This window comes from Haliotis asinina, chromosome 1 (assembly GCF_037392515.1).
Source record: "Haliotis asinina isolate JCU_RB_2024 chromosome 1, JCU_Hal_asi_v2, whole genome shotgun sequence".
Classification (NCBI taxonomy): Eukaryota; Metazoa; Mollusca; class Gastropoda; order Lepetellida; family Haliotidae; genus Haliotis; species Haliotis asinina.
The window spans coordinates 62,737,422-62,763,000 of NC_090280.1; the positions used below are offsets into that span (position 1 = coordinate 62,737,422).

General features: G+C 41.3%; 1 protein-coding gene across 1 annotated transcript in view; it reads left to right on the top strand.

Moving 5' to 3' along the window:
• LOC137295772 (malectin-B-like) overlaps nt 1–20,759 on the top strand; it is a 35,965-nt gene extending 15,206 nt beyond the window's left edge. Inside the window, exons 2-4 of the mRNA XM_067827313.1 lie at nt 17,626–17,805; nt 19,138–19,195; nt 20,157–20,759. Of these exons, the coding sequence (XP_067683414.1) occupies nt 17,626–17,805; nt 19,138–19,195; nt 20,157–20,380 (462 nt within the window). The 3' untranslated portion in view covers nt 20,381–20,759. The remainder of the gene's footprint in view (nt 1–17,625; nt 17,806–19,137; nt 19,196–20,156) is intronic.
• Nucleotides 20,760–25,579: the final 4,820 nt, after the last annotated feature.

The window sequence follows — 25,579 nt, forward strand, 5'->3', positions numbered from 1 at the left end:
CCGGGAAGGGCTTCGGCGGCTTTACCAGCCAGTTTAGCTAGGCCTTCCCCGAGTTTTTTGATCCAGTCTTTAACACCACCACCACCGCCTGGAGTTCCCCCGCCGGCACTTGGGGGTGTGGGGGCACCCCCCACCAGTGACACCACCAGGGTTGATATGATTAAACCCAATGCAGTCAGAATGCTGGCGATGGTGATCCCTTGCTCCCGGAATAATATCCGAATCCTGTCTGCTAACGTGGTGTCTCGGTAGAGGACTTGATTGATGGTTTCCCGTATACGGTTGACCTGGGATCGAAGCTTTTCTTTGAAGGAGGATGCTGTCTCCAGCCAGGTCTGCTTTTCATCTTCCAAATTACGTATTCGTTCCTCGATGGTGGCTTTCATAGACTCGTCCTCAGTTTCACCGAGTTTTTTCTTTTCATAGGCGATGTGGTCGTCTATCTCACTCATTTTGGCTGTGCTTTTCGCGAGATGTCCGCGAATGGTTTGCATCGTCAGATCCAACCCCCGCAGTTCCCGAACGGTAAATTCGAGCCCCGGGAATGGTTTGTTCTCGTAGTCGGCCAACACCTTTTTAATATCATAAGTCATGTTTTGATTTGATGTGGCGTCCCTGATGCCTTCCAGATCTTGAACTAACTTCGGAGGATACTGCTTAGGTCGCGCGCCACCGTAATTTGTGAAGCCTAGTTCATCTTGAACAAAGTTAATCTTATATTTACCGGCTAATGTTGATAAAGCAAGCGGTTTTCTCGTTGTTTGATGAAAGAGATCAATCCCCGGGTGAGCCTTCAAACGCAGCGTGCCATTGCTATCGAAGGTAAAATCGGAATAGTTCCTTCCCAACGGCTTGAGTTTGGATTTATTTTCAACTGCGTTGTAATAATCGTCGACGGCGCCTTTAAGGAGCTCGTCACCTTGCGAGAATGAGGTCTCCTGGTCATCATCGTATACCTGGGCACTAGCGCCCCGCATATCATCCATAGGTATGTCTTCATCCATTAGTATTAAAAATATATTTCATTTATATAACAATGTACGGTAGAAAATTAGATCCTTTCAGAAAATTGAGAGAGCCATTAGGAGCCAGAGCCGTGCGACAGTCGGTGACCATCACCAACAACCCCAGCAAGATAGACCAGAATCAAACTCTGCTGGTTAGATTTCCAAACCTTGGTGAGAATGACCTCATTGTACCAGGCACTGTTCGACTGGCGTTCAATATCACGTTGACCTCCGACAACGACAAACGCGAGTTAGTGCGGAACGTGGGTCGAGCTATCATCAAGAAAACGACCGTCAAGATCAGCGGTAACGAGGTACTGAGCATCGACGACAGCGACGTGTTTCACTGCTACAAGGATCTCTGGAAAAGCGAGAGAGAACGAGTCAATGATGTGTACCAGGGTATCAGCAAATCAACCCGGGCGCGCATAGGATACGTCTTCACGACAGACCAACAAGACAAGCTATCGGACGGTGAAAAGGCCATCGCTCTAGCATACGGGAATCGATTCTGCGTGCCGCTCGACTTCGAGTTGCTCACGGGACACGCGCCGTTTTACCAGGCCGCGCTGGGTGATAGGCTAGAATACGAGCTCACGTTTAACGACTATAGCAAAGTAGTGCGTACGCCGAACGGTGATGAGGCTAGTTATGCCATAGACAACATCTCTCTGGAGTTCGACATGGTCACTAGCCCGGAGCTGGCCAGGCAGGTTCGAAGTCAGTACTCTGGGAAGATGGCTATACTGTACGATCGCGTACTGAGGCATAGATCAGTCGTGCGAGATAAGAGCGACACTGTGTGGAATATCAACCTGAACGTGCCGGCGCGATCGATGAAAGGTATCCTGGTCGTCCCCGTGGAGGATTACGATCCATTCCGGAGGGACAGCGAGAAGTTTTTCAACCCCGAGATTGAAAAGGTGGAAGTGACCATCGAGGGCGTGCCCAACCAGCTGTTCAGTCATGGTATGAGACCACACCAGCAGTGGGATGAGATAAAAAAGCTACCAGTGGGGGATTACATAACAAAGGACCTGGACCTCGGCTCCGTGCAGATCGGTGAATACCTGACCACCAAGTACGCCTTATGGTTGGACATGCGATCCACGGATGATGATAAACTGCACGGTAGCGGGCGCCGTATAGATAACGGCAGCGAAGGGATAACCATCCAGATTACTAAGAAGGCTCAAACCGCTGGTAAGTTGAAATTATATCTGTACGTTATTATGGACGCGCAACTTAATATAGACAATGGGAGATTCGTGCAAGCCATCTATTGAGGGGGGGACACCCCCCCACACCCCCCGAGGGTACCCACCACTACCCACTGACCCACACTGCGCTATCATATGCGGGCAGACTGGTTGTGGGAAGACCGTTTTCGTGTTGGATATGTTGGAGGGTTACTACAAGGATGTGTTCGATAACATCGTTATCATGTGCCCTACTCTGAGCATGAATAAAACGTACGCGCGACCTTGGGTGATGACGGACCCGGATGTACACAAAATCGACCCTGGAACACGCCTGCAGGACTGGTTGAAAGCTCTTCACGAGAAATTTAAAGGGGAACCGACGCTGTTTATACTGGACGACTGCAGCGCTAATCGCGAGATAACAAAAAAGAGAGACATGCTATCGTACCTGGCCTTCTCTGGCCGGCATGCAAATCACAGCGTCTGGGTGCTAACGCAGAAGTTCAACTCGGTGTTGAAAGACCTCAGGGAGCAGACGCGATGGGTGGCCTTATTTCACTGCAAGGACAGGGATTCGTTTGAGGAGTGTTTGAGAGAGAACGATGTGATGAGTAAATTAGAACGGGAACGGGTGAAGAAACAGCTCGCTGAAACTAAACACGCTAAGCTCGTTCTAAAGACCGACCAACCAGTAGCATATATAGTTTGCTAAGCAAAGCTAAGCAAAGCTAAGCAAAGCTAAGCAAATGCTAAGCATAGCTATGATATTTGAAGTATTTGTCGTGTGCAACTTAACCTTCATTTCTCTGTGTTTTGTTTGTATCGGGTATTATATAGTTAAAACTAAATCTTACTTGTTATATTATAAGATGGAGTGTGAGGAATTGCTCGAACAATTGTCGCCCGCAGGCCCCACTGATGACAAGCGAGAGAAACTGGTGGCGTTGGCTGTTGGCGGCAAAGCCAAACATTACTTTGGAGACTACACCCCGGATAAAATTCACAAAATGTCAGCCGAAGAAATCGATAAGCTGTACGCTAGATACGAGTCCCGGCTCGGAGCAGAAATGACAAAGACAATAGGATCGGCTATGACCCAGATATACACCGGTATTGTATCACAATTCCTTCCCATTCCACCAGAGCGCCGACTTTACCTGTGGGAGGACCTCGAGAAAGACCCTTTTATCGAACACGCCGTGAGCTCTATCAGCTGCGGGTTGTACCACAAATATGGTATGTTGTTGGCTCCAGTGACGGCGGCGATTATCACGGCAAAACATTGTCAATTTGAGAGAAAGAATAATAATAATAGTATAGATGGATGCTGCACAGGAGGAGACCCCAGTGGATTCACAGGAACCAGTGACGGTGGAGACCCCAGTGGTGGTACCCCCAACAGTAACCAGACAGAAGAATCCTAAGAGAGTAGCTGCCGGTAAAAAACGGTGGTGTAACCAACATAAAGTGACCAATCCAACCCGACTGTTGTTGGCTGTAGGCGTAACTGCTGCCGTGGTTATAACATGGTTATACACCTCCCACAGTGAGCCACAACCCAACAGTGAGGTAACCCCCAACAGTGGGGGTATGGGGGTATCCCCCATGGTAGACCCGCATATCATGTTATAATTTAAAATATTTTATATCATATACATAATGTCTGAGGGGAAAACGTTCGTCAACGACGCATACCACGCCACAGTGGTCGCCAGTCTAGCAGTAGGGTACGCTCGGTTGACTAAAATGGTGCTTAAACAACCAACTATCAAGCTAGATTTCAACCTGCAGGATATGGGTATGCTCATAATGAACCTTGGTATGGCGATGGCCACAAAAGACATCCTAGTAAAACAAGGGATCATACCTGATAATATAATGAAATAAATATAGGGATGGCCACGATAGCTATGATGGTCGGTGGGGCGTTAGTGAATGCCCTGGCATTTTCCGGCAGTAATTACCTCTTCTCGAAACTACGAGATGATCACGCGGCTGAAATACAGGAAGAAAGGAAGCGGCACGATCTCGCTACTGAGAAATTACAAAGAGCACAGGCCGAGTACGCTAAAAAACGCCTCCAGAGGATCGATTTTATTAACGAACAACTCACGCGTGAAAACCATGCCGTTCAAACATTCAACGACGTCGATGAAGCAATGAAAGAATACTATTTACTAACTGGTAAACAATTGGAACCGCTCAATAAACCCACACTCGCTCAGTACTACACACCATCCAAGGGACAAATAAATCGTGAACTGGGCTTCATAGTGTTGGGTATAGCAGCTACTGCGTTGGTTGCAAAGCAATTAAACTAAAATACCTATATAAGTAAACATGAGACCCGCTCCATACCGATGCGAATATATACTTATGGGGAAGACCGAGGCCTGTGGTAGGAAATGCAGGAATCAGGGGTTCTGTTGTTTCCATATGGGAAGTCCTAACTACACGTGTTCTGTGTGTGGTATCGGGGTTAAAGGGCACTACTGTTTATGTAAAGCTCACGGAGCGAACGTAGTCAGACATCAACTCATATATGAGAATAAAAAAGGCTACATAAAAGAACGTAGGCGACTGCTCAAGATAGACTCCAATTAGAGATTATACACACCTACGTATAGCTATGTCTGTGGAAAACATATTCAAATATGAACTGACCTTATGGGGCAGCTTCAGATTTAAGATAATAGTGGACGTGGTATGTATTAAAGAGGGTGTTAAGTATACTCACCCCTTCGAATGGGAGCGGGATATCGCGTCTCAATACCATATAGAACGTTTTTCGAGTATAAGTGAATACAAGGAATACTATACCCAAGGCGAGTACTGGATTGAAACAGCCACACTATATATTTTACCAGGTACGTGGGGCGATTTGACAGAATGTCTAGAATTGTACCCGGCCACCAGAAAATATTTTTTAAGAGTTACTGCCGACCAATTAGACATTGATTCTCTTAGGTGTAAACACTATGGCTACTGTGCGCGAGCTCAAGCGGGCCGCAAAGCAGAGAGGTGTTATCGGGTATTCTAGAATGCGGAAGCCAGCATTGTTGAGATTACTAGGTTTAGAAGTCCCTCCTACGGTAAAACAGTTAAAAGCTCAAGCGAAACAGCTTGGATACACGGGTTATTCAAAACTGGGGAAAGCCGGGTTAACCACATTGTTATCACATGCCCCAGTAGCACGTCCAACTGTAAAACAACTGAAAGCCGAGGCACACGATTTGGGTTTAGGCGGGTATTCTCGTATGAGAAAACCACAGCTTGTAGAATTATTACGACAGAATAGAGCTATTGACCTACAGTTTGTGCGCACTGAGCACGCCGTAGGCAATTATTTGAGAGGTTGGCGCATGCACATTGATAGAAACATAGACATTACAGATATTAAGCCTCTGATAGCTGATAAGGTCAACCAGGAACTAAATAATCTAGGAAGTATTAAGTTTCAGATCACAGTGAAAATGTCGCTCGATAAGCAGGTTGGGAGTACCACTGAGTATGTTCAACCTTACTTCCGAGGTAAACAAGAGGTCGTCACACATGCAGAGACCATTGACGCATCAATCGATAATAGTTTTCAGCAGATACGAGAATACCTAGAACGCTACACGCACATGGGGTCCGGGTGGGCTGTAGATAAAATCGATAACGTCTATCTAGATATAGCTAACTACGTGCCGTTCAGAGGTGGGTCATACCTAGCCTTGCCTCCCTACTATAAGAACAAACAAGCCATAGTAAACGTTAAGAATAGAGGAAACGATTGCCTGAGGTTATCTATCAGGTCAGCCTTATTTCCAGCTGCCACTAATCCGAACAGGCCTTCTAATTATCCACAGGACGATGGGCTCAACTGGGATGGTATAGATGAACCCACCCCAATATCCCAGATCACTAAAGTAGAAAAACAGAATAATCTGGCTATAAATGTCTTTGGACACGAAGGTAACACAACAATAGTACACAGGGTCAGCCCGGTGAAGGATTGTCAAGTTATTAATTTATTCATGATTCAAAAAGGTGAAAAGTATCACTACACGTGGATAAAACATCTCAGCCGGTTGTTGCACGACCAGTCGAAACATGTTGGGGAAAAACACTTTTGTGTACGATGCCTACACTGTTTCAGTCGGGCTGATTTATTAGAATCCCACCTGGAGGATTGCCAAGGTGTTGGGCAGACGGCCATACGAGTCGACATGCCTAAGGAAGGTGAAAATATCCTAAAATTCGACAATCACAAGAATCAAATGTCTGTGCCTTATATCATATACGCCGACTTCGAAGCCTTAGTTGTAGGGGAATCATCCACTAGTGGGAGTTTCACACACAAAACACAAGAGCATAAAGCCTGTTCGTTTGGATACATTGTCGTCCGTTGTGACGGGGAAACGAAAGCTCCGGTAGTGTATAGGGGTCCTGACGCGGCTGAAAGGTTTCTAAAGTGTTTGCAGGAGGAAGAAAAAATTATTAGGAATGCATTGTATAGAATCGCTCCCATGCGTATGACCAGAGCCGACAAGATAGCTCACACCAGTAGCACTAACTGTCATGTGTGCGACTCGCCACTTAACGGTGATTCGGTGAGAGATCACTGCCACATAACTGGTAAGTATAGAGGCGCCGCTCACAACGCGTGCAACCTCAAGCTTAAAATCAATCCTAAGACAATAAACATTCCCGTTGTCTTTCACAACTTGAGAGGATACGACTCTCACTTGATCATGCAGGCCATCGCGAAAATCGATGGTAATATAACGTGCATCCCCAACAACATGGAGAGATACATCTCCTTCAGCTTAAACGGACTTAGGTTCATTGACTCGTTTCAATTCCTCCTGTCGTCACTCGACAGTCTGGTCAAGGCCAACAATACCTTCCCTATCACAGATCGATACACAGACGCCGAGACTAGACACCTGCTCATGAGGAAGGGCGTATACCCATATGAGTACATGGATAGCTGGGCTAAGTTCACAGAGACCAGACTACCTCCTATCGACTGCTTTTATAGCAAGCTGAATGAGGCGTCCGTCTCACGAGACGATTACTCGCACGCGATTAACGTATGGAATAAACTTGGTTGTAAGAACCTTGGCGATTATCACGACCTGTACTTGAGGACAGATGTACTGCTGTTAGCCGACGTGTTTGAAACGTTCAGGCGGACCTGTTTAAAGCAGTATAAACTCGACCCCGCATGGTATTACACCAGCCCAGGTCTGTCGTGGGACGCCTTGCTTAAAAAGACAGGAGTTAATTTAGAATTGCTCACAGATTACGACATGCACCTATTCATTGAGAAAGGCTTGCGAGGTGGGATTTCCATGGTATCCAAACGATACGCGAAAGCAAATAATCAATACGTGAAAGGTTACGATCCTAACAAACCAACCAATCACATTCTCTACCTCGACGCAAATAACCTGTACGGCTGGGCCATGAGCCAGTATCTACCTACAGGAGGATTCGAATGGGTACCAAACATTGATATTATGAGCATTGCACCAGATTCGAACAAAGGGTATATCCTCGAAGTTGACTTAGAGTATCCCAAGGAATTACACACATCGCACAACAGCTATCCCCTTGCACCCGAACGTATGAAGGTTAACACAGACTGGATGTCTGAGTACCAACATAACTTGTCAGGTGGTCGTGTGGCGGACGTTGAGAAACTCGTGCCTAACTTAATGAATAAGACCAAGTACATCGTTCACTATCGCAACCTACAGCTGTACCTGTCGTTGGGTATGAGGCTGGCCAAAATACACAGGGTGCTCATGTTTGACCAGAGCCCATGGATGGAGCCCTACATCAGAATGAACACAGACCTACGGAAAAAAGCCACCAGTGATTTTGAAAAAAATCTCTACAAGCTCATGAACAACTCGGTGTTTGGTAAGACTATGGAAAACCTGAGGAAACGCGTAACCGTGAAACTGGTTAGATCTAGTGAGGAAGACAAGCTCAGGAAATTGATAGCCAGTCCGGCATTCAACCGTAATAAAATATTCACAGATGACCTAGTTGCCATACACATGAAGAAAAGTCACATAAAATTCAACCGACCTGTTTACGTTGGGATGAGTATCCTCGATTTATCCAAACACCTGATGTACGACTTTTACTACAACGAGCTCAAGAAACAGTACGGCGACAGGTGCGAAGTGTTGTACACTGACACGGATTCCCTGCTGATGGAGATTCGAACCGAGGACGTGTACGAGGACATGAAAAAACACATCGATTTATACGACACCAGCGACTATCCTAAGACCCATACTATACACAGCACGGTAAATAAAAAGGTCCTAGGTAAGATGAAGGACGAGTGTGCTGGCACGCCAATAGCTGAGTACATAGGTTTGAGACCTAAGATGTACTCCATATTGAAAGCCGACAATAGTGAGATCCGAAAAGCTAAAGGGGTTAAGAAGTATGTGGTGAAACAACACATCAAACACACCAGATTCAAGGAGGCTCTGTTCAAGACCCGTACCTTTAGGCATAAGATGAACACACTTAGAAGTGATGGACATAAGATATACGGACTGACTATAAACAAGACGTCCCTATCGCCTATGGACACGAAACGTTGGATAGCTATTGATGGTATAAACACATACGCGTATGGACATGAAAAAATTTGAGGCTATTTATTACAGCCCGCGTGGATATTGGAAAGGAGCTAGCGCAGTAGATAAGCTATCTAAAATGGCACGAGTATCACCAGAGAAAGCCAAAGCGTGGCTTGAAAAACAAGCCCTGTGGCAGATCTATTTGCCGGCGCCACGCTACGTACCTAGAAGGAGTTTCGGAATTAACATACCTAATAGCATTCACCAGGCAGACCTACTGTTCCTACCTCATGATAAGAGGTACAAGTATGCCTTAACCGTAGTGGACGTAGCCAGTCGTTACAAGGAAGCCGAACCCTTGACCACGAAAGATTCGGCCAAAGTAGCCAGAGGATTCGAACGTATATACAAACGCAGTCCGCTGACGTGGCCAACAGAGCTGCAAGTTGACCCCGGACGGGAGTTCATGGGTGCCGTGTCACAACTGCTAGCCAAACACGATACGAAGGTCAGGCGTGGCACGGCTGGAGCCCATCGCAGCCAAGCCATAGTTGAGAGATTTAATAGGACTTTGGCTGAGCGCTTGTTCGGCCATCAGTATGCTAGGGAGATGACCACCCCTGGAAAACGATCGACCGAATGGGTCACGAGGTTACCCGAGGTGGTGTCGGCAATCAACCATGAAGTCACCCGTCTCACCGGTAAGAAACCGGCAGACGCTATCAAACTAAAATCAATAGTTGCAGAGTCGGCCGCTCCATTGCGTGGGAAGGAGAAACAGATACCGGATAGGGCCCTAGTGAGGTATCTGTACCAGCCTGGGGAACACGAGGGTGATAGCCGTAAGCGAGCCACCGATCCTATATGGTCGGTCAAAACTTACAACATAGATAAAGTGGATATGAAAGCCGACGAACCTAACTTGTACTACTTGAGGGGTGGGCCGGGTAGGGGGTTTGTAAGAGAAGAATTATTGATCGTACCGTACGGCACAGTGTTACCGCCTGCCAAGTCACGGTAAACGTGATGGCGTGGCTTTGTAGTAGGGGCAATAATAGCAAGAGCTAATGGTCCCACCAAAGCCTCATTTAGTAAATGAGGCTTTTTAGAGGGGTTTTTGAAAAGTGTTTTCGGACTATCATTCCCTATACTACTGTGTTTGTCGTAAGAGGTGACTAACGGGATCCGGTGGTCAGGCTCGCTGACTTGGTTAACACATGTCATTGGTTTCCAATTGCGCAGATCGATGCTCATGTTGTTGGTCACTGGTTTGTCTGGCCCAGACTCGATTATCTACAGACCGCCGCCGTATAGCTGGAATATTGCTCAGTGCAGCGTAAAACTAAACTCACTCACGGAAGGTTGATCTAAAACTTTCATTACCATGATAACTATTTATCAGATACAGATTCAATTGTGAAAACTGATATCCTGGTAACTGTGAGAGGATTCTGTGTAATGAGTAAGCAATAAGTTGAAGACTGTTTGGGTTAGTGTCAGGCTTGGCTTACCATCATGGCTTACTATCCACTGCACACCCAAGAAGATCCCGGTCAGAACTGATCTTCAGCAGCTAGGGATGCAGTGACTCGGTTTGATTCATCGAAAATCAAATCTGACATCCCTAGTCTTGATTTCTCAACAACCATTACCACAAATTCAATTTGATATTTGAATATCTATTTCAGTTGTTTCCACACATTGAGAATGTAATTTTGACTCCTAACTCTCATTTTCGAGAGCTGAAATAAAGTGAAACATGATTGGTTGTTGCTAAGCTAATTATCCCATGAGAATTGTTGTTAGTAGACATCGCGAAGTTGACGATGGATTTTAAACTCAAAAAGCTGACTCTGACAGTTAAATGAAATCTGATGTTTTTTCTTGTATGAAGAATCGATTAAAAAATAATCGAATAAGGGATCTAACATAAAAATCAAATCAAATTGCTGAATCAAGGGGTGAATCGCAGTAACCCATGATTACATAACCTTGGGCATGATAGCTGAAGAATCATGGCCTTTTAAACAGTTGGGAGTGGGATGTGTATTTTAGAAACAGTCAAGCGATATCACTGTGAGGTTAGGTGTGGGATGGAAGAGGGAAGGTATGATTGTAACTGGGGTGATTGGGAAGCGAAGAGGAATTATGAGAGGAGCACAGACTGGTACTACTGAGTGATGCAAAAGTACTTTAGCCACACATTTCTGGTGTCAGAGAGGTCAGACTGGTGAAGGTCCAGGTTAGACTATTGGTCGTCAGCTATCCATGCTTGTTGTCAGAGGCTACTGTAAGAGGGATCGGGTGGTCAGGCTTGTTGACTTTGTTAACTATTTCATCCTCTCCCAGTTGCATAGATAAACACCAATGCTGTTAATGACTGGATTGTCAGGTCCAGAGCTGATTATTCACAGACCACCATCATATGCATGTGGCATAAAAGTAAACCCACTCACTTTTCCAAAATGCAAGTCTTGTAAAGACCAAAAATGTCCATTACCTTACAATAAAACACATTTTTGTCAGCAGTTTTATAACTACAATGTTATCATATATATCCGTCTTATGAACGGCATTAGACAACATCTATTCTCTGAAATGAACGTATACTGAACTACAAAAGAAACGTCGCACTTTTCAAAGTCATCTCACTCACACCTGATGTGGAATTTGATAGGTTGACTCACAGTTTATGCTATTGTAACATTACAAATGTGGCATTGACCATTCATAACACATCATATTAAAGAAATGAGATTTTTGAGTAGGATTCAAACTCATACCCTTTCCTCGAACATGGTAATGCTCTCGAACGCAGCTTTCTGAAAAGCATGATGCACGTGCAAATCCTGGTCTAGTGGGTATAAAAAGGACCCCAAACCATCACCCTGTTATTCGATTCCTGATCACTGTCACCATGCCACGTTTGACTCGAAATGAGAGGGAACAAGCCATCGGACGTCTTCACGCTGGTCAACGTCCACGGGTCATTGCCAACGACTTCAACAGTAGTGTTCTGACAGTCGAGAGACTGCAGGATCGGTACAATGCAACCAACAGCACTAACGATCGTCAGCGCAGTGGCCGTCCCAGGGGAACAACAGCACGTCAAGATTGTCATCTTCATCGGGAGCACTTGCAGGATCGCTTCCGCACAGCAACAGAATCGGCTCAAGCGACTGTTGGAACCCACAGCAGACCCATTTCTGCAGCAACAGTTCGTCGTCGGCTGAGAACGTTCAACCTGGCCTGTCGACATCCTGCTCAGGGTCCTGTCTTGACAGTTCGACATCGTCGGGAACGTGGTCTGTGGGCCCAACAACATCGGAACTGGCGCTATCAGCAGTGGAGGACTGTCATCTTTTCAGACGAGAGTCGTTACTGCATATCCGTGGCAGATGGCAGAGCTAGAGTTTGGAGAAGGAGGGGTGAACGGTACATTGATGCATGTCTTATGGAGAGGGACTCGTGGGGAGGACCAAGCATCATGGTTTGGGGTGGCATTGGACTGAACCACAAACTTGGACCCCAGGTCTTCCAGAATATTGGTCCAGGCCGAGGAAATGGAGTGACTGCTGTCCGTTACATCGATCAAGTGTTAAGAGCGCACGTTGTGCCACATTTCGCCCGTCATCCAAACCACGTGTTTCAACAGGATAATGCACGTGCTCACACAGCCAGGATAATGAGGGACTTCTTCCAACAGCACAACATCCGTACATTGCCCTGGCCTGCTCTAAGTCCAGATCTGAACCCAACTGAGCACCTATGGGATGGAATTCAGAGAAGGATGAATGACCTTCGACCAAGGCCGACAGCTGCTGCAGTGTGGAATGCTATCCCCATGGCCTTCATCAACCACTTGATACACTCCATGTATAGGCGTTGCATGGCAGTTATCAACGCAAATGGTGGTCACACACGCTACTGACTTCAACCCTGAATGTCAAGGACATGACCTCATCATGTGGCACCATGTGTTGTCAGACTTGTTTCTGGTGTACTTGTTAATCAACAGGACAAAACAGTTCCTTCAATTTCAACCTTAAATAATATTTATGTTTCCACATAAATAAAACAGTTTGAAATATGTACATGTACGATGTTTCTTTTGTAGTTCAGTGTATTTTACACACAAAAAGACATTTCATAAACATAGATAAAAGAATGTAATTTCTTAATTTTCTGAAACTCTGGTAATCTGGACCTGTCACACATTTTACAAGTGTGTGACGTTATTGAACTTTGCTGATATTGTATTTTAGGTATTGTGTTATTGTATTTGTACATCTATCCATAAGTATTTGAAATGGGGATTGTTTCTGAAACAGGGGTTGTGTCATCAGGATGGTAAACACCTGAGACAATCATGACATCTTCCACATCATGCGGCCATGTTTATACTCACTCAATCACCAAATAGAAAGAAAATTTTTGTCGAGATTTTGCTCACAAATTCGCATTCTCATGGTATTTGATAAGTCTTTTGAGAGTAGTTCTTTCTTCTTCCCTCTCCAAATTAGTTGGTATTTTTACACAATTTTCTTTAAGGTTTTATCATTTTCTGTGAAGTGCTGTGTCAAATGCACAAAAGTTTGTGATAACTGTATTGAGCGTGACGACCCTATGTTACCACTGCAGCTGTCTCCCTCGCAGCATGTAATGTCATAAAATATGACATGTGTTCAAAATTAGTGTAATAAGATAATTTTGTTAGAATATCCCATTTGTGTAAGCTCTCGTTTCATGATTTACGTTTCCACTCAAGAGATGATGGAATATTGTTTTGATTGTATATTCTATTATATTCATTGAAATAATAACAAAATGAATACTCTGACATATTTTTCATTATTGACCATGTTAATTGATCATGCCAGTGACCCAGTCTAAGTAAACTTATCCTCAGTACTTTTCGTTACACTCCATTACTGAGTCTAACAAAACCTTATGGGAGGTTGTGTCAGGTAACCTTTGAGACTGACCAATCAGAACACAGCTTACCAAATCGCGAAAGTGGACATTCGAACATACCTTTTGAACTTTTTATCTCGAAAAGGTTCGTACACGAATGATTCCGAATGCCATATAGCGTAAGCTCACTTCCGGGTGATGCACATGGTGTATGTACAACCATGACAATGGTGACTAAACAGTCGCTGAAAATAGTGTTTTGGGCAATATTGAAGGATGTCATCTTGCAGAAATATTAGCTAATGGTAACCATGTCAACAGAAACCCCAAAGCAAATATACTGCAGATCAAATACTGTGTCATATGCAGATTTTTGTTTGTGGCGAGATCTGTGTCAGTGACCTGAATATTTTGAAAGTACCTCCGATCCCTAAATAGTAGCTGTTGTCTGGTTAAATCTATTTAACAGTTTTGCATTTGATTGGACAGTCATTGGTCGCTCAAAGTTTTCCAGACGCGACCTTCTACTAGGTTTTGTTAGACTCAGTGGTGGAGAGTAACGAAATACACTGAGACTAAGTTTACTTAGACTGGCCAGTGACCACTTAAAGATGAAATCATAAGTGGAAGAGAGTATTACATCTTACTTTGATAGTAACACCCAAATTCAAGTAAAAACATTCCCCTTGAAGAAAATTGTGAATGCTTGTTTCTAGTGATGGAACTATGAATATAAAACTATAAAATAATGAATGGAACTCCTGACAGTTTGCAAGTTCATTTACCTATTCATGCAAGTGAATCATTACAGCACTGTTGTATATCAAGGTATTTTATCTTTAACCTATATATCATGATTCAGTACCGTACCATCATATCAATGCACCATTGCTATTAACACTTCACAATAATACTAAAACCTACAGAAAATTTGCCCGGATTTGGCTTGTTGCCTCAAAACTTTGGTTTGGTAAAAGGCAACTCTTTCTACACTACAAACTGCTTTCTGGTCCCCAACATTCGGCTTATCAGCATGTATAAACGTATGTGGGTCTGGGACATACGAAACTGAACAATCTTGATGGTGTTTAAGAAATCCAGCTTTCATGTTTACAGGTTTCTGTCATGTTTACTGATATTTGTAACAGTAAAGTAAGATGACATAATTGTTGTGATGTTTAAAATTCATTGGATCATAAAAAGCTATGGGTATGCTTATGTTTACTATGGCATACCTAAGTTCTTGGTCACGAAAATCTTCTACTTCTTTCTCTGTATATCTGACTTGCGATATGGTTTGTCAATTTAGTTCATTGATACAAACAAGCTTTAATGACTACGAGTCTGGCATGGCCATTGTTGAAGAGCTATCATGGATTATGTATGACCTGGATCATATTGCTGCATCATTGATACACGATTCTTTTCTTTGTCTTTGTTGGTGTTATGGCTGTTAGCATTATGACTGTTGGCAGTAATTAGACTCTGGGGCTTTCCATCATGCGAAGTACTCATGATATGTTTGTGTAGATGCTGAGGTTTAATGCAAGGCTATTGTGTTGGTAGAACAACTATTGTGTGGTTGGTGGAATATTTAGAAGTGTTTTAGAGAAATCGATGTACAGGAATATTAACCCTAGGTTGCTAAGGTGTCACTGGATTAATGCCAGAGAAAATACAGTTATATCTGGGCTTTGTTTAATCAGTTATAGTGTTCACAAGTGTTATTGCTTATTGGCAGCTTAATGCCTTCCCGAGGGATGGTTGACCTGAACAGTTCAGCTGTTGCCTTCATCTTGATTTATTGAAATTCAATCTTGTTTACTACTCATGAATGTCACCAGTAAAACAACAGCTTATGTCAGCTGTGAACTTGGATGTTGAAGATACAGAGAAATGGAGGTGGAAGTGGGTGTGGAGATGGATTAAGGTGGTATTATGAGGAATGGGAGGGGGTTGGGGGAGGGGATGAGGATGGGGATGGAAGGGATGAGTACATGAGGGGTTGTTTTGGGGTGAGGGGTGGATATTATATTAAGGTGATGGGCTCCCTGGCTGTAAACCTGGATCATGTGGATATTAAGACAAGGGATTAGGGTGGGGGCAGTATGGGGAGATTTGGGTGGTGGCAATTTTTCAGGATTATGACCTTTAATACATTTGTGATAACATTTCTACTTTTGTCATATTAAATCTAAAAAATCACTGAAGGGTTGTATACATAGTATAGGGCCAAGGAATGGCCATTGGTAATGTTTCACAGTCCCTGAAGCACATCATTTTCCCTTCTGTGCAGCCCTTTCTGCAAAGAGAAAACACAAATGATCAAATGTTCTATTCGGGTACTGAATGACCACACAAATTGGAGGACCTTTCCAGTTTAAATGCAGTTCTTTGATTCTTTTAGGATTGTGATAGCATGGTGGCACTAATCTAATGCTGTTTCTAGATGCAAGTTTCATTCAGGGAGGGCTTGGTACTGGTATTTTGTGATCAGTATGTCACTATACAGATGAAACGTTCACAAGTTATTTATTTGGTGTCAGTTTGCATAAATTTAAAATATTGCTTATCATTCACAATTTTAATAGTAATTACATGTTGTATTGGAATTCTAATTTTATAGGACACAGCAATTTGCGTCCTGTATATCTCTGATTAAGGTTGTCACGATACATGTTTTATGAATCAATACATATGATACCCATGTCACGATTTGAGATATATTTAGTTACAACTTTTTTTATTCTTAGACATTAAAATGTTCTAATTTCCCCTTCTTTGTGCATGAAAATAATCATTTATAAGTCACATAACATCAAAAAACATGATACAATTGCAAAATGTAAACACTATATAAACATATTAAAACCTATACTTTCAAATCTAAATGCATGTATCCTTAAAGTTTTGAATGCATGAATAATTAGAAAAAGTATTAATGCATACTGTCATAAAGATGTTGTCATCAGATATCTGGACATATATATGTAAATAATTTATTTTATTGATTCCTGTTTAGTATATAAATTGACACATGATTAGAATATTATATACTATTGCTGATATCAAATTAGTTTCAGGGACAATTTTATCGACCATCGAGTCATATTTCTTTGTGATATATTATTGTGGTTTTTTTAACTGAACCACCTGTGGATTGGGATAAATATGTATCCAACTGATGGGGTAGTACTTCCTTAGTTTTGTCTCAAGTTTCACATTTATATTGACCAAGTTTGTTACTCCCCATTTATTCATATGTGGTCAATGAAAGAATAAAATGTAGTTTAACTGTGAAAGATATGGGAATAATTTTTTGCATTTTACAGCTGACAGTTTTGTCTTTTATGCTGCATTAGAATTTGTCAGTGAAAAGATTTGAAAATCGAGACATTTGTTTATGAAGGCATAATTGATAAAAGTGAAGTGTCTGCATAGTCAAGGTTTACCACTCTAAGAAGTTAAACAAGGTTTGACTGTATTGAATATACTTTGTCCTAAGAGGTCAAGTCTGTTGGATATTTTACAGCAATGAACAGATGTTTGTTAGGAATATTTCTGACTGAAATGCCATTTCAGGTGACTTGTTATGGGGACGGCAATTTCCGCAGATTTTATTTTAAACTGATCATTCTGATGGCACAATATTAAGTTTTCAGCTGAATATAGATTATGCTGTTGGTGTTCCTGCTTGTAATTCTGTTCATATTATGCACAAATATGTGGCATGTTGTTTAAACTGACATTGACGTAACTAACAAAAAGGTGAGGAGTAACACTCCTTAAATGCATTATTCATTGCAATAAAGTTCATGTTTAAATTATGTCATAAAATCATAAAGCCAGTCAGCAAGTACAGACTCTTGACATCAAAGCTTCCCTAATACACTGCTGTTTTCTGTCTAGGTTTTTGATGTCGTGTTAAATGGCGAGCACACCATCGTGAGCGAGCTGGACATTTACAGCCGAGTGGGACGAGGCGTTGCACATGATGAGATTGTTCCATTCTCTGTCAAGGGAGGCAAACTACGTGTAAACGGAGAGACATCACAGATTGATGGCAAGTTAACAGTTGAGTTTATCAAGGTGAGATGTTACACTGAATCGTCTGATAGGAAACACACGATAAATGCAACATGTTTGATGACGCCTGATTGAGTACATTTCTCTTCTTGGGGGCATCTGAAAGTCTGATTTAGAAATGATCTTCAGTATCCCATGCTTGTAAGAGGCAATAAACAGTGTTGGGTGTTCAGGCTGACTGACTTGGTTGACATGTGTCATCGATTCTCAGTCGTGTAGATTGATGCTCGTGCTGTTGCTCACTGGATTGTCTGGTCCAGAGTCCATTATTTGCAGACAGCAACCACATAGCTGGAATATTGCTGAGTGTGGCGTTCAACGGAAATCGCTCACAATCTTTTTGGGTAAGGGGAGATGGGTTAGCCAAATGGTTAAATCATGTACTCATCATCCTCCAAACGTGTTCGATAACATACATGAGTACAGTGTATGGAACCTGTTTCTGGTGTCTCCTTACCATGATATTGTTGGAATACTCACTCACTCACTCATATGAAAATATGTTGATTGTGTAACAGATTGAGTGTTTTTAACGGTAGAGTATTAGACAGATAGGGAATGAAACAATTAATGACTGTTGTGAATTTGAACTTGCTGTAATATAGATTGTAAGTTAAACAATTTTTTATAGGGTTAATAACTTTATCTTTAATTTTTCCTTTTTGTTACTAACAGTGAAGGATTTTCTTTTGCTGTCCTATATTGTTGTCAAATACTGTAAGAAAATAACACCAGAATTGTAATTGACTGGAACTGCACACGAATGATACTAATGTATTGTTGATAACTATTACGTGGTCTAGTAGTCTAGTACCAGAGAATAGAAGTCTAGATCCATGGAATATATAGCAAGTTGTCAAGACAACACTATTAAGTTGCTCTGTAGCATTACTGAAGAGCTTGTTCCATTGTCCTATCATGGTAGCCATGATGATGAGAAGCCAAAAGTTAGATGTTATCATGGTTATGTGAATATGTTTTAGTATTAAATTTGAATTTATTTGGTTTTTTTTGTACATTTTGGCAATGTTTTTACATGGTTTTCATTCATTATATCATTAAGAAAGTAGGGGATATTCGATTTACAAGACTCATGTTATGAAACCAAGGAGGAAACAGATTATGAAAAGAAATCATGTGAAAGTGTCTCATTTTACTCCATTTTGTTGGAAATGTTTCATCTGTATGGATATGTGTTACTTTTTCTCATATGCATTCTCATATGCTAGTGGTATACTCGCAAAATGGAGTATCCCCTACTTTTTAATGGTTTATATAACATTGGTGATCAGTTTAATCAGAAATGAAAGCTAACTTTTGATGTTTTTTCTTCAGGGAGATTATGACAACCCTAAAGTGAATGCTATCTATGTGATGAAAGGAACTTTAGATGGTGAGTATTCTTCTAAAATGTTGTTGTTTTGTCATGTAGGAGCATAAGAGACAGTGTCCCGGCATGTAATGCTGGGGAGAATATAGTCCATCTGTCCATAGTCATTTTGTTTCCAGAGCATAAGTCATAAACCATTCAATATTTTTCAGCAAAAATCGGTAGATCTATCAAACAGAACTTAAAGTGGTGTCTTTTGCTATTGATAGATTTTTTTCATTTTTATTTTCTTCATTTCCATGGAAACAATTCAGACTTAGTCTGAAAAGGGAGGGATGGGCTTTGTTTCTGGATTACAACTTGAACACCTTTCAATATCTTCCTTCTGAACTTGGCAGGTATATGAGGCAGATTCCAAAGTGAGGCTATTTACAGAGTTTTTGTCATTTACATAATTGTGAAATTTCATGGAAACCAGTCGGACTTTATGTAACTTTCAGATAATATTCTGTCAAATATATAGGGGCTGCGGGATTTGTCGTCTTCTGATGACTCTTGTTATCTTAGAGTTGCTTGTATGTCTCAAGGGACACTACTTCATTAGGGTGGGGGTGAGGGCGATAGCGATGGAATACGCCGTTCAGTTATGATACTGAAGACCCGGGTTTTGATTCCCCACTTGTGTGAAGCCAATTCCTGGTGTTTTCTGAAAAGTTTTGGCTGGAATTTTGCAAAAGCAGTGTAGAACTAAACTGAAGTGCCATTACACCAAAGAATCTACATACTGGTACATTAAACAAGAAGCTAATGGTTTGATAATGGTGTAAGAACGGTGTAAGAATTGTCGCTCCATTCAATAAACATGAAGTGGTTACTAGATTGCTGATCAAATAATTGTGTACAGGTAGTCTTTTAGTGAGGCAACATACATGTCACTATAACTGAGTCACTATAGTGTGGAAAAAAGTTGACATAATGCAAAATTTTACCTGATATAGTACCCGTACTGTGCACTCTTTCACAGATGTACCAAAGTTACCTGCCCTTCCTGGTGACTCTTCAAGGGAAGAGGTGGAGGAGGAAGAGGAGGAGGAAGTGGTGCCAGGAAAAACCCCAAAGTCTCGTCGCCCTTCAGGACCAAAAGTGAAAGACCCGTATGCAGCAGACGACACTAGCACTATGTTATTACCTGTCTTTGTCGCAATAGGAGCCTTCATTCCACTGCTATTTTGTTTATGTAAATTGTAGAAGTAAATGTTGATTTATTTTGGAGATCAAGCCAAGACTAAGTTGTGCATACTGCCAGAAAAAAATGTCCATTCCCTGGCCAAATCTGCTGCAGGAGAAATCCTACAAGGAGTGAGTATATATGTCAAAATACAGTTTTATGCCTAACAATTCTTTAGCTAATGTTAACATGTTACAGTTGCTTCCATGTTTAGTTTCATTTTGAGATAGCCACTGAAGTACTTAAAGAAAATGGATGAACCGTTTTGTCAGCATTTTAAGACCCCTAAGGAATGGGTGAAAAACACTGTCAAAATTTTGATTAAAAAGGAAAATGGATGAAAGATATAGTCAAAATTTTTATACACCTAAGGAAAATGGGTGAAAAATATTGTCAAAATTTAAAACACCTAAGAAAAATTTGGTGATAAGTATTGCAAAATTTTTAATACACTATTGCCATGGTTACAAGATAATTCCAGATCTGACCAGGGACTGGGTGTAAATGTGTCCACCAGTGCATATATATGTCATCAGGGATTATGTTATTGTCAGTGGATTTATTTATGGCTGACCACATCTGAGGTAGTTGTGAAAGTATATGTTGCTCAGTGCTTCAGGTAATAAGTGGAATTAATGGTGCAGAGCAGACACAGTCACCAGGATGTCATTATTTCAGTGAGTCTTTCCAGGAATAGACGTAGATAGTTCTTTTACCTGCGAGTAATATGGCATAGTGTAGGTGTCCTGTACCCAGTCTAAAGGCTAGAAGAGTAGTATTAAGTTATTTGAAGGTTGGTAGAATAGATGGAAAGTGTCTGAAGGCTTGTAGACTATTGTAGAGTTATGTGAAGGACAGCAGACCAATGTGAAGGTATCAGATGGTTAGCAGACCAATGTGGAAGTATCTGAGGGCAAGTAGATTAGTGTGAAGTTCCTATAGGAAAATAGACTATAGTGAAGTTATGTGAAGGATAGTAGATCAATGTGAAAGTATCTGAGCGCTAGTAGACTGTTGTGAAGTGCCTGAAGGTTAGGAGACTAGTTAAGTGAGGGTTAGCAGAGTATTGTGAAGGTGTCTGAATGCGAGTAGACTTGTGTGAAGGTTATTACTATGTACACCTGTTCCATTGTGCCATGCAGACTGAACCACAAATTGGATGCAGGTTTGTAGGAAGGTCTGGTGGTTAAAGCATTTGCTTGTCACACTGAAGACCTGGGTTTGCTTCCCCACATGGGTACAATGTGTGCAGGTATTGGGAAAGATAGGGGCCTTGGGCCATTTTACACATTAGAATGAAATATGGCCCTTTAACAATTTGAAGTTCACTACAAGGGCATTGGCCCATTCTAAATTCAGAAAATGGCTAATAATCCTGAAAATGGCCCATTGTCAAAGTTCTCTTTCCCAATCCCTTTCTGTGAATCCCATTTCTTGTGTCCTCACAAATGATATTACAAGAATATTGCTAATTGTGGCATGAAACCGTTCTCACGTCTACAAAGTAATGGTGATGCTCTACCTTGAAAGTTTTTAATGTGTCAGTACTGTTGTGTGAGATTAGAAATCAGATATGCTTGAATGCATTGTTTGAAACCATGACAATTTTGGTAAAGATTCCGTGACTCTGCCTTACACTCAGAAAGTATCAAATCATTAGCCTAAGATCTGATCTTACTGAGATTTTGTAATAATACTGAATTCTTTTGAAGTATCTCCACATTTCTCAATAAGTCTGGTTAGTTTATTATGACTAACTACAGTCACATGAAAATGCAAACTTATCTTTAAGTTTGTTGTTGGTGTTGTGTTTTTTTTTACTTCGTAAGTGTGCACCTCTGAGTTACTGAAGGTCCAGTAATTTGAAATAGCGGCAGATTGGTCACAATTAATTACTATATGACCAAGCAATCGACCATGTTTTCTCATAATAGAATTCAAACAATTTTGAAAAACTTGTTTGCATTAACAGTATTTTTCACAAGTTTGGTTTTGGCTGTTACGTTTCATGATCTATACGAACTCATTCGAAGTTACGGTTGAATTTTATCATAACGACTTCAGGAAATTCATGTTCCCAACATACTAGTGATCCTTCAAAGATATCAAATTTGCAAATGTGTTTTGTGCAGTTTGAAAAAAAAAGCATGAAAGAACTAAAGGTTATTTTTTTATATTTTGTGCATTTACAAACAGCCAGGAAAGTGTGGTGAATGATGTTAACTAGTTACAGTCAAGTCTTTTTAATCCGACATCGTACGTTGCACAGCAAATTGTTGAATTGTTGAACTAAGAAATGGAGAATAAATTACGCTTATTCAGTTTGTTACCAACAAAAGCAGCAAATATAACTAATTGTTAGATAAACAGAGGTCAGATTAACAAGACTTGACTGTATCTTCAATGATTGACAGGTTGTAATTAACCAGTCATCAATTATGAGATGTAACCAATTTCCAACACTACTCTGAATAGCAAGGATGATGACAACTACATCCTGTATCACATATGTAGTATATCTTTTATCCCAATGCAAGCTGTGAATGTTGGAGTCATTGATTCAAACCACAGTAATTTGTAACAGCTGTATAGTTTCCTACTGGAATCAATATTCTTATCTGAAAAACCGTTTCTAACATAATTTTTTCTACTTGTGCACTGACTGTGTGCATCTATGGAGGGAACTGCTCAGAAGAATTTAACGACATCACAATTCTTTCCTATTACTGTAGTAAACCTGTCATGGTATGTGAGGAGTGGGGAAGCCTAGTGGTTAATGTGTTCGCTCATGGTTACAGTGCATGAAGAAAATTTCTGATGCACCTTGCCATGATATTGATGAAATAGTGTAAAAGTTGTGTAAAAACAAGATCGCTTGCTCGCTCACTCACTCACTCTGTAATGGTATGACATTTGTGTATGTAACAGTGGTCTTATATTTTTGAGTGGTATAGAATGAGGATTGGATGGATGTCATGTGTCATTGCTGACTCTGTCCTTACTCCTTGGTTTAGGTTCTGGTGAAGGTAACCTATGGTTTTAATATTTAAACAATCCAGCACTGGTTGTCAAAATTGCATCAAGTCTAGGATGAAGATGGGAATCTTTTGGTTCCCTATTGCAGTCATTCACCAAACTGCTTCAGGTTCAGGTCGCCGATTCGTGGCTACATGATTTGTTTTGAGTTCTTGTTTGAACAAACTGCAGTGATTCTGGTTACAGTGCTTGATACATTAACAATGGAAGAGTTGCAATTCACTGTGAAGAGATATCTCCCTTTGCACTGCCATGATTCCCACTCTTGATGCAGAATTTGAAGTTTAGGCCTGCTTCATAGATGACACTGAGAATGTCAAGTTCTACATGGAGATCATTTGACAGTCTCCGTGATAGTGGAAAGAGGCATGGTGATAAACAACTCTGAATGGATCTTGTATGTCCAAACCAAAATTTGTCCTTCCAAGTATTTGTCTCTCCCATGTTATCACCAGAAATGGTCAGTCTCCATAATGGCCTCATCAGACTTACAGAAGCAACAATTGCTAGTATGTACCAAAGACTCTGCTCAGTGCCTGATGTTTTGAACATTGTTTATATTGTATGTTATGTATGTCATCATCAGCTATTTATGGCTACCCCATATCAATACTTCCCCCTCATCTATGAACTGGGAGGAATTACAACCATAGATCAACCATGTAGGTCTTTTGTTCATGATGATCTTTTTCCACATAATTATGATTTGAAAAATGGTCTGCCTTGAAGAAATGTTTGAGGACTCCTATGATTTTGTTAGTTTGTTATTATTTTTTGACATGAGTAGCTACAAAGGTAGTGGGTTCAGTTGTTGAAGCAGTCACTTGTCACGCCAAAGACCAGGGCTTGATTCCTCACATGGGCACAATGTTTGAAGCCCATTTCTGATGTCCCTGCCATGATATTGCTGGAATATTGCCAGAGTGGAGTAAAAAACACACTACCACTTACTCTTCTATAGCCAACTTGTCAAAAACTAACAAACCGATTTTAGGTTTTTATGTTCCTGATTTTATTATTGGTGGTAAACAAAGGTAGAGTAACTGATTATTAATGTTGAATGCTCAGTTATTAATGTAAGGTCCCTAGAAAGTTGAATGAGACAGAGCAAGATATATTACACAGCTTGATGTGAAAAAAACTTCAGGAATATAACTGAGATGAGGGTATGTTTTGTTAACTACGCTGTACTTATATTTCAACTTTCTGTGTGGTCAGACATTGAAATGTGTGTTAAGGAAACCATGTGATCGAATGCAGTAGAATTTAGTGTGGAGAGTTATCCCCCTTAGTTGCACCTGCATCCACTGAGCAACATTTACACGAAACATCAGCACTACAACTATTACTAGTAATGCTAAACCATGGGATTCGTACTTACTTTAAACTGATCCTCAGAATTCAGTACCTTCACAGTCCATAAACATCAGCATTGTAAACATCAGACATGCATGCCAATGATATGTACCAGGATCATTGTGTAAGTCCCGTATTTCACTGATGCTAGTCGTACATGTGGAAGCTCTTGACTGTCTATTAGAACCACCTTTTCAGCATGTGTGTGTTGTACAAGAGAAAATTAAAGAGTTGAGGAGCAACCATTAGAATTAGCTTAAATCAATTATCAGCATTGTCACAATAACAAATATGCATTGTCTTGATACTTCCTACTGTGTCTTATCTAGCTTAGCCTAGGTTAGCCTTGTCTAGGTTATCCTAGTGGTTCACATGTCATGCCGAGGACCTGGATTTTCTTCCCCGCGTGGGTACAATATGTGTAACCCCATGTAAACATGAGGCTTGCTTGAAAAAGAAATAGTGCATTATATTCTGAAATGAGAATACCATATTTCCTCTATTAGGGACCAATCTAATAATCGCTTGTGTCATTGAGTTAGCCATTCAAATTGTTGCTCGGTGGGGACTTATCACAGTAACAAATGAAGAAATTATACAATATACATATCCTTATAATGGAACTGAAAGGACTAATCATTGAATACTGCACGTCATGTTTGGGGGGCTCAGGAGCTTAGAGGTTAAAATGTTTTGGCAAATACCCAGGTTGAGGTCCCCTCATGGGTACAATGTGTGAAGCCCATTTTTGGTATCCCCCTAGCTGTGATATTATTGGAATATTGCTAAAAGTGATGAAAAACTGACCCACTGTAAGTTTTATGAAA